The following is a 10,034-nucleotide window of genomic DNA, read 5'->3' as shown; positions in this document are numbered from 1 at the left end:
TAGATGACAAAGGAACAGGCAGAATCTGTCTTGGGGGGGATGACAATAAAGTAGAATGACATTTATTATGAAAATGCCATGATAAAATGTTATTTTTGTATGCTAATTTAAAATTATTGCACAGAATTATCAAAAAAAGGTTTCAACCCCACCCCCCAAATTAAAAACTGCAAAGTACCTGCCCCTAGGGGTGTCGTAGGTATGGCTGCTGTGCCACACGCCCCTCAGTAGGTAGCAGAGAGAACACCCCTACACTCAGTATTCTGACCTATGAACATCTGAATGATCAGCAGCCTGAGAGGACCCCAGACCGGCACCATGGGCCCAGACGGGTAGCTAGCCTGAAATGACCACCCATCTGGAGCTGCACAGGCCTGGAGGGGCACACCAGGCCCAAGATGACCCCAGCCTGACACCATAACGCACAAAGTGAGGTATAGCTCTCCTGAGACAACCCCAGACCCTGACAGACAGCACTAAGAGAAGCAAGCAAGAGGCGAAGAATTAGAAGAGAAAGAGAAGGATGTGGACACGACGTAGAGAGACAGAGGTGGATACTTGAGAATAATGAGGAACAGTCTGACGTGAAGAGCTGGTGATGCCACCTGGGACCACGGTGGGGTCCTGGCCTGTGCTACCACTGGGCATCACATCTGCGTCCAAAGGCCAGGCAGCCTGGCCGTCCCTGGTCTGGGCTGCCACCCAGGGACATGTTTACGTCTGAGGGCTGTGAGGAACTGGACCCACCCCTCACCTGGGCATCATGGGAGAGCTGGCCTTGGGGATGTGAGCGCAGGAGAGCTGACGCCACCCCTAGCCAGCTGCAGGACTCAGTTGATCCTGCACATTGCAGGAGTGGCAGGTGAGGCAGCCTGAGGATATGCGCATGGGAGAGCTGGCCCTACCACTCCTCTCCCAAGCAATGGCAAGGATGAGGGAGAGAAATTCTCCTTTGCCCTTCCTCTCCCCTCCTGTGGCACTCAGAAGACCTGGCCCTGGGGTCAGGAGAGCAGGAGAGCAGGTCCTGCCCCTCACCTGGGCAGCACAGTGGAGTTAGCCTGGATGTGAGGGTTGCAGGTGAGCAGGCATGGAGGGTGTGAGCACAGGAGTGGGCCCTGCCTCTTGTCTCATGAATGGTGGCATGGATGAGGGAGAGATGGCCTCTTCCCTTTCCTCATCCCTTGCCATATATATGGCAGGCAGGAGAGCTAGCCCCGGGGTCCTAAGAAGGGGAGAACCAGGCATGACCTTTACCAGTTGCAACACTTGGGAGAGCGAGGTAGAGCTGGCCCTGGTGGTGGGGGCTGCTGTGAGCTGGCCCCAAGCGTGTGACAGCAGGGCAGCTGGTGGGCTGACCAGCTCTCATATCTCTCAGGCCCAGATCCAGGACTTTGAATGGACCTATCCCAACATCTACCCCATTGATGAGCTAAAGTGCATGAAGGGGCCAGTCCTACAGATCTAAAACTACAGGATCTCCATGACACAGGGCAACAACTGGATATCCAGGAGGAGTCCCAGCGAGGTTCCAGTATTGATAGAGAAGCTGAAGCCAGAGGCCTCCTGCCAGACCAATGACTCATTGCAATGAACAGGCACAAGCAAAGAAGTGTGGACAAAGGGTATATACACTGTGACACACGACAGCTTCCACCATGAGATTTTTTTTTTTCTCTTTGGAAGGAGATTGCAAGGGTGGAGGACAGGTGCAAGGGGAGGAGAGATAAATGGGATTGGGGTGCATGATGTGAAATTCACAAAGAATCAATTAAAAGTAAAAACAAGAATTCACAAGTATACAAAGAAACAGGACAGCATGACCCATTGGGGGGAATCAATAAATTCCATTAAAAAAAGTTCAGGGATCCTGAGGATGAGGGGGTGGAAAGACACACACACACACACACACACACACACACACTCACTCACTCACGAGAAAGGTCAGATAGCTGATTTGACAGGAAATTCTTTGAAGCAACTATGTTAATGATGAACTAAATGAGCATGCATCCAGTCAAATAACTGATGTACAATCAAATGGGAGTATGGACAAATTAAAACCTTTAGACAACAAAAATATTCTGTAGCTGAAAATACCACAAGTAAAATGAAACCTTTCGTAGAGGTACATATAAAGTAATCTGAGCAAAGGTGAAACTCGGATAAAATTATCAAACGTAAGGAATGGGGAGCTGGAGAGACGGCTTGGCAGTCAAAAACACTTGCTGTTCTTGCCGAGGCCTGAGTTCCATTCCGGCACCCACCGGACAACCCACAACAGCCTGTAACTCTACTCTGGAGGATTCTGCGCCATCTTCTGGCCACCAAGGTCGCTGCCTGCGCATGGTGCACAGACCTAAAGCATAACAAATTACATGGGAAAGTTCTACTTATAATTTTACATAAAACATAAATTATTTTACAAAATGCATAATTTTACATAATACACTTTACATATAATTCTACGCAAAATGATACATAAAACGTTTTTAGAAGGAAAAAAAAATCTAAGAAATGGAAAAAAGTGAGCAGGGGCTCCCAGATGTGCGAACACCAGCGAGACCACCATATCCATCCTGCCCTGACTTCCCTGTAAAGAAAAAATAAACCTCCTTCCCCAGGTTGAGGTTGACTAGGTCCTGTTAGGTTGACTAGGTCCTGTTAGGTTTTCACAAAGGAAAACCTAACCTGTCATCCCAGCACTCCGGAGGCAGAAGATCTGGAGATTAGCTGGAACACAGCAAGATAACTGAAGCAGCGCCAGGGATGTGGTTCAAGCAAGCGTATTCAGCAAAGTGAAACATTAAAAACAAACGATTAAAATCGTTATTAAAACAGAAACGAGGGGCTGGGCTCTGTTTGGAGCACTTGCTGCTCCTTCAGAAAGCGGGCGTCGGGCTCCCGGCACCCACTGTCGCGTGGCTCACAACCACCTGTAATTCCAGCTCCCAAGGGCCCCACTCTCTTGGACCCTTCTGAGGCCACTTGCACTCACATACCCACACACAGATATACATAGAAACATGCACACACATAAAAAAAAAGTCCATTAAAAAAAAAAAAAGGCAAAACCAAGGGCTAGAGAGATGGCTCAGTGGTTAACAGCACTGACTGCTCTTCAAGAGGGAGTCCAGGCACTCACGTGACAGCTCACAACCATCTGTAACTCCAGTTCCAGGGGATGTGGACTCTCTCTTCTCTTCTGGTCTCTGAGAATGCCGCAGGGCACAGACATGCAGGCCGGCAAAACACCCATACACATAAATAAGTCCCAGACAAAGCAAAAACTCACCAAGCTAGAAGAAAACTAGATTAAACATTAAGTTTCAGACTGAGTAATTAGGCAGAAAAAAAAAAAAAGGTATGTGTGGGGGGTACAAAGTTACCAGTGAAGACTGCTGTGCTTGGAGTCAGTCCCGTGTCTTAGTGTGAATCCCAGCTTTTACTCACTCGCTGGGTGATTGTTCTTTGCCTCAGTTTCCCTGCCTGTGATATGGAAGAATAGTTCATGCTTCAAAGGGAATCTGAAAAGCCAGAGTGAGAATCACAGCGCAGGATGCAGTGGGAGAGAATCTTCATCCCCACAGTAGCCACCAGGCGCCCCGGGGAGTGTGGGATGAGCCGGGCGGAGAGCCTCAGAGCTGCCCACCCCACCCAACGCGTTCTCTCGGGGAGGCCCAGCGGCAAACAGAGCAGGCGCCCTGGAAACCCAGCGCGGGGTGAGGGGAGTCAGGCTGTCTCGGGAACGGGAGGCGTGGCTCCGCGGTCCCTCCGCCTCCAGAGGCGGGGCGCACGCGGATTGGCGGGATGCGGCGTGCGGAGATGGGCGGGGCGGGGCGGGAGGCGATTGGTCGGACGCGCCGGTGGGCGGGACGGGCGCGCGGAGATTGGCGGGATGCGGCGCGGCGCGGTGAGTATGCTGCCGAGCGGGGTCAGCGTGGGTGCTGGGCCGGGCTGGGGGCCACCGGGGCGGCGGGCCGGGGTGTCAGGAGTGCTTCGGACCGCTGCATACGCCCGAAATGGGGGCGTCTGCCGCGGGGCGGGTCGCCCGTCGCGTCTGGCTCCGGCATCCTGTGGGCCGCTGCCATCACCGTGCGTGTTTGGCTTACATTGAGTTCACATGCGCCCGTTTGGCAAATTCGTAGAGTCCGCTTCCTGAGCCAGAGCTGCGCATGAAAGAGAGCCGAGCCAGTTAGGGGAGTTTAAACTGTATAATAGCTGTACCAAAAAAGTAAAACGAGGAGAAAGCTGCGTTCAAAACTTTCTACAAGCAGCCGGTGGCATTTCAACCACGCATGAAGAATAAGTTGAAACACTCTATAGTTGTCACTGAAATCCGCTGTGCGTTCCCCAAGCGCTTCTCCTTGTGGGACAGGGTGCAATACCTCCTTGAAGAAAACAAAAGCCCCTGCCCTCCTGGAGCTTAGGATGATGCAGTTGGCGGAGGCAAGGTAAAGGCTAGAGAAGATGAATGACGCCAACAACCGAAGTAGCCAATGTAGTTAATTAGATAAGGGAAGGTGAGTTGTAAGGAAAGACTTGACCGTGAAGAGCCGGTAATCCTGGGGGTGAAGGGCAGCACGGGAGAGGAGCAGGCCGGAGAAGCCGCTCGAGCGGTGGAAGGTGAAACAGGTGGGAGCGGAGGACCAGCGCGCCTACAGCTGATACTACAGGTCGAGCTAAGAACTTGGGGCTTCGCTTACCGAAAAGCAGCCTTTGGAGAGGCTTGGGCAGAGCAGGCATAACTTTATGTTTTATTTTTATCACTAATTATATCACGGAAGGCTTCTTTAGCAGAGCCTGGCAGCATTCCCAGAGGTAAGGCAGTTAGCAGGGAGCTTCATAGGGGGAGATCAATCATTCCATTTGAGGGGGTGCTGAATTTGAGACCCTGGTAATTGGGTGGAAATGTGGAGAAGGTGGTGAACAAGGTTTGGAGCAAGCTCCAGGTTTTATGTGGTCATAGGACACATGTACCTGATTGGGGCATCAGGGGAGCTGCTGCTTTGGGTTCAGGTGGGAACTGAAGCCTTTATGTTTCTCTACAGTGATGCTCCTTGGCCTGGACACAGCTGCTTGGACAGAACAAGCCAGGAGGGCCACCATGTTTTCAGAGCAGGCAGCACAAAGGGCCCACACCCTGCTTGCCCCACCATCGGCCAGCAATGCCACCTTTGCCCGGGTGCCTGTGGCGACTTACACCAACTCCTCACAGCCCTTCCGCCTGGGAGAGCGCAGCTTTAACCGACAGTACGCCCACATTTATGCCACCCGCCTCATCCAGATGAGACCCTTCCTGGTGAGCCGGGCCCAGCAGCACTGGGGTAAGCTTGGGGAATGGTGCTCCCAAGAGCCCAGCGCTCAGAACTAGGACTCTCCTCCAACCTGTAACACCTTCCAGTTACCATGGAAACCGCCTCTTTACCTCTCTCTTTTTCCTTAAGATAAAAGGGAGGATTGAATTAACTTGTGGGATTAAAGTTGGGTTTGGCTCAGAGGCTAGTTGTGGCAGTGGTAGATCAACCATGGAGGACATGGTTTTATGATCCTCACTGTTCTCAATACAAGTTGCTCACTTTTGTGCCCACCCTAGCCAGAGAGCCCCTCACCATGGCAGGCTGGGTACCAAAGCCTTGGTCTTTTGGGGATGGGCTACACTCAAACCATGGCAGAGTCGCGGGTAGGAGCTTGGACTGTGTCGTTTCTCTTGGCGTCTGTGTGGTGCGAGTCCCCTTTCCTTCTGTGGAATCGCCTGCGCCCCTGGGTGGAGCTCTGAGGAATGTTCTTGGCTGTTCCAGGGCATGAGTGTGGTTCTGGCCTAGCTTCCACCTCACCCTGCCTCCTCAGCAAGCTGTTCTAGGACTGGGTCTGTGCTGATGAATTTCTGGAACTTGCTTTCCTTCTTCCTGCCCAGCTCAGCTTTCCACATCTTTCCTGCCGGGTAGATGGGGCATTCACATATGTTCTGGATCCCCGCCTGGGGACTTTGCATGAACAAGGCTGCTGATGCCACAGGAAATAGAATGGACCGGGGTGGAGGGGACATGAAGTGGGAATTGTGAGGTATATTTTCAGAAGATGAAGCCTCGGCCAGAGCAGGGGCTGGCACGTGAGAATCCAAAGTTTTACATGGACCTTTAACCCCACTTCTTGGGAGGCAGAAGAAGGCACTTCTTGGGTGGGTTTCTCTGAGTTCAAAGCCAGCCTGGTCTACAGAGTGAGTTCCAGGACAGCCAAGGCTATGTAGTAAGACCCTGTCTTGGAAAAAAAAAAAAAAAAAAAAGACAAGAGAGTGCAAAGAACACGGTAGGTGTCAGGACAGAACATGAGACTAGGGTGTAGGTAATGTGCTTCACAGTTGCTTCCTGTTGCCGCCATAATGAAGTTCTGTAAACAGGACTTGAGCCAACACATACTTATTCTCCCATGGTTCTGGAGACCAAAAGTCTGAAATCAGGTCAGCAGGGCTGATTCCTAGAGCAGGGGTTCTCAGCCTTCCTGAGGCTGGGACACTTTAATGGGGTTCCTCATGTTGTGGTGTCCACTGATCATAAAACTGTTTCCGCCGCTACTTTACAACTGTAATTTTGTTGCTGTGAACTGTAATGTACCTATCTGATATACAGGACATCTACATTCGATCCCTGTGAAAGGGTCATTTGATGCCCATAGTCTGAGACCCCCAGGTCGAGGACCTCTGTTCTGGTGTCTGTGACTCCTGGAGTTCCTGGCCTTGCCTCTGTACCACTCCAGTCTCTTCCCTGCCTTCACATGGCCTAGCCTCTGTCCCTGCCTACCTCTTTGGACATCTGGCATCAACATCCCACCCCACCCAGAGCCCCTTTGTCCTTCTGATGGACGCCTTCCCCTCCCCCCTTCACCATTACATTAAGGCCCAAGGATCCTTTACTTAACAGGTTCTCCCTCCCGGCAAAGGCCAGGGGAGCAACACTCCTGTGAGCCCCAGGGAGCGTCCTGAGGTAGAGGGTCCTCGGTGGGTGTCATCAGGGTGGGGCTTCACCGTCTGACTGTGTGTCCCCGCGCCCAGGCAGTGGAGTTGCCGTGAAGAAGCTGTGTGAGCTGCAGCCTGGGGAACAGTGCTGTGTGGTGGGCACCCTGTTTAAAGCCATGCCGCTGCAACCCTCCATCCTGCGGGAGATCAGCGAGGAGGTGAGCCCCACCACCCGTGGTGCGCCAGCCTGGTCCCAGTGGACTGAGGCCGGGCCTCTGGCTGCAGGGGGTAAGAAAGCCAGTCCGGGCAGGCAGGGATTGTAGTGCCACTCCGTAACACAGGAGCCACAGTGACCTGGGCTCTGAGGCTGCCTTCCATCTGTCTCCCAGCACAACCTGATCCCCCAGCCTCCGCGGAGCAAATACATCCACCCAGATGATGAGTTGGTCTTAGAAGATGAATTGCAGCGAATCAAACTGAAAGGCACCATCGACGTGTCAAAGTTGGTCACAGGTGGGAGCCCAGGGGACACAGTGGGGATCCTGGAATGGGGTGGCTGTGGGAGGCCTAGCAGGAGTAGATCTAGGGAAGCCCATTGGAGGGCCTTAGGGGGCGGCCTGTGTGTTAAAGGCTGGTATACTAGAGTCTTGAAGCAGGGGTGGGTTCACCTGGTGAGAGGCTGCTTGTGCGTGGATGATCTTTCAGGAGATCGGCTTTCCTGTCTTCACCCAAAGGCAGTGAGCCTGAGAAGAAAGCATCTAAGTTCTAGGAGAGGATTCACTGGAATGGCGGAGGGGGTGGCTAGAAGGTGGGAGAGCCTCAAAGGCTACTTTGGGACTCTGACTTCTCTTTTCCCCAGGAACGGTCTTGGCGGTGTTCGGCTCCGTGAGAGAGGACGGCAAGTTTCAGGTTGAGGACCACTGCCTCGCTGACCTGGCTCCACAGAAGCCCATACCCCCACTTGACACAGACAGGTGAGGAGCCCCGCTGGGGCACCCCGACAGTGCCTGTGTTGGGAGGAGTCACCCCCTCCCTCCAGTGGCCTGCAAGACCTCACCGTCCTCCACAGATTTGTGCTGCTGGTGTCCGGGCTGGGCCTGGGCGGAGGCGGGGGCGAGAGCCTCCTGGGCACCCAGCTGCTGGTGGACGTGGTGACCGGACAGCTTGGGGACGAAGGAGAGCAGTGCAGTGCGGCCCATGTGTCTCGAGTTATCCTTGCAGGCAACCTCCTCAGTCACAACACGCAGAGCAGGGACTCTCTCAACAAGGTATGGAGTCTGCCCAGCCGACCGGCCAGGCCTGCTGCTCAGGGGCTGTCCTCAGAAGGCCCCGCTCCCTGTCTCCCCTGTCTACCTGCTGCTGGCCTTTGCCTTTCTCGGAGCCAAGGACCCCGACAGGCTCTGGGTGTCCCCCCTAATTAGAGCCTCACTGGGGGCCTCTTCTCCCAGGCCAAGTACCTCACCAAGAAGACCCAGGCAGCCAGCGTGGAGGCGGTCAAAATGCTGGATGAGATCCTGCTGCAGCTGAGCGTAAGCAGCTTGGGGGCTGACGGGGAGATGGAAACCCAGCTGCTGGACAGGGGAGGGAGGGTAGGGTGGCCAAAGTAGGAGGCGGGGCTTCTCGAGGCCTACATGCGCGCTCCCTGCCTTGTGCCCTCCAGGCTTCCGTACCCGTGGACGTGATGCCAGGCGAATTTGATCCAACCAACTATACGCTCCCGCAGCAGCCCCTGCACCCCTGCATGTTCCCCCTGGCCACGGCCTATTCCACACTCCAGCTGGTCACCAACCCGTACCAGGCCACCATCGATGGAGTAAGGTAGGCACAAGACCTGGGGACAGAGTAAGCCTGGGCGGGGGTGGGCTGCACAAGGCCCTCCCGGCATCTGTCTACCCTGCAAGGATGGCTTGGGCACCCCTGAAGGCCACCGGGGAGGATCTGAGGTAGTCTTTATGGGTGGGATGGCAGTGATAGCTCCCCAGGCCACAATCAGCAGAGCTTCTCCCCTGCAGGTTCCTGGGAACTTCCGGGCAGAATGTGAGCGACATCTTCCGGTACAGCAGCATGGAAGACCACCTAGAGATCCTCGAGTGGACCCTGCGGGTCCGTCACATCAGCCCCACAGCTCCGGACACCCTGGGTATCTACTCAGTCACGCTTGTGGGACCCAGGGGCCAGGATGGGTGCCCAGCACAGCCCTGTATTCAGAAAAGCGGTTCTGGAAACCACTCTGGAACCTCAATTCTGTCTGTGGCCAAAGCCTGTAGAGTATAGACTAGGAGCATACAGCCCCAGTACCAGTGGGCCACGGGAGCACGGGGCACTCCTGTCTCGCTTGGGGTGCTGTTGGCATTCAGCAAGGAGGGAGGGACCCCTTAGCGGGACAGCTCAACAACAGGCCTCTTTCCAGGGTGTTACCCCTTCTACAAGACCGATCCGTTCATCTTGTCCGAGTGCCCCCACGTCTACTTCTGTGGCAACACCCCTAGCTTTGGCTCCAAAATCATCCGAGGTAAGTTTTAGCTTTGGGGGGCTCTGGGCCTGAGTTGTCAGGAGCAGTTTTGCCTCACCTGGGTACAGAGGTCCCTAGGGGATAGATGGTCTGCGGAGTGGCCGCTGTGTTATGGTGTGTGGTGTTGCTGTCTGGAGAGGGTGTCAGATGTCTCTGAGTACATGGTCCAACTGTGGCTGCCCTTTCTGGGGACTTCCTTGTAAGGCAGGTCCTACTGGGCACCTAAGGCGGGCCCCATCTGGTCGTTTTACAGGTCCTGAGGACCAGGCGGTGCTGCTGGTGGCCGTCCCTGACTTTAGCTCCACGCAGACTGCCTGCCTGGTGAACCTACGCAGCCTGGCCTGCCAGCCTATCAGCTTTGCTGGCTTTGGGGCAGACCCTGATGACCTGGGAGACCTGGGGCTGGGTCCCTGATGAGGGGCAGCTGGGTTGGGCCATTCACCCTTGTGACGTGAGCCCTGTAAATAAAACATGAATTTTTACCGGTCTGAACCTTGAGCCCCTGGGCATTTGTGGGATGGGGCTGCTAGGGAGAGCCCCCAGCAAGGCAAGCCCCTCCTCCAGCTGGGG

The 10,034-nt window shown here is 54.4% G+C and overlaps 1 protein-coding gene and 1 pseudogene across 2 annotated transcripts; both read left to right on the top strand.

Annotated features, from left to right (window-relative positions):
* The first annotated feature begins 177 nt into the window (after positions 1–177).
* Positions 178–302, top strand: LOC132646906 (small nucleolar RNA SNORA17; annotated as a pseudogene).
* A 3,517-nt stretch (positions 303–3,819) lies between these two features.
* Positions 3,820–9,956, top strand: Pold2 (DNA polymerase delta 2, accessory subunit). 2 transcript variants are annotated; one of them, XM_021632653.2, is made up of 11 exons: positions 3,820–3,910; positions 5,049–5,324; positions 7,049–7,170; positions 7,342–7,465; positions 7,812–7,926; positions 8,022–8,220; positions 8,401–8,481; positions 8,613–8,770; positions 8,965–9,092; positions 9,363–9,464; positions 9,718–9,956. In XM_021632653.2, exons 1-11 carry the CDS (start codon positions 3,823–3,825, stop codon positions 9,876–9,878), a joined length of 1,554 nt encoding a protein of 517 aa, XP_021488328.2. In that variant the 5' UTR covers positions 3,820–3,822; the 3' UTR covers positions 9,879–9,956. The 2 variants fall into 2 exon arrangements, with proteins under 2 accessions (XP_021488328.2, XP_060221608.1); XM_060365625.1 differs by lacking the exon at positions 3,820–3,910 and adding an exon at positions 4,433–4,451.
* Positions 9,957–10,034: the final 78 nt, after the last annotated feature.

The sequence above is a fragment of the Meriones unguiculatus genome, chromosome 12 (assembly GCF_030254825.1).
Source record: "Meriones unguiculatus strain TT.TT164.6M chromosome 12, Bangor_MerUng_6.1, whole genome shotgun sequence".
Taxonomy (NCBI): domain Eukaryota; kingdom Metazoa; phylum Chordata; class Mammalia; order Rodentia; family Muridae; genus Meriones; species Meriones unguiculatus.
Note: the sequence above shows the minus strand (reverse complement) of the source record. Positions and strands in the feature narration are given on the sequence as shown.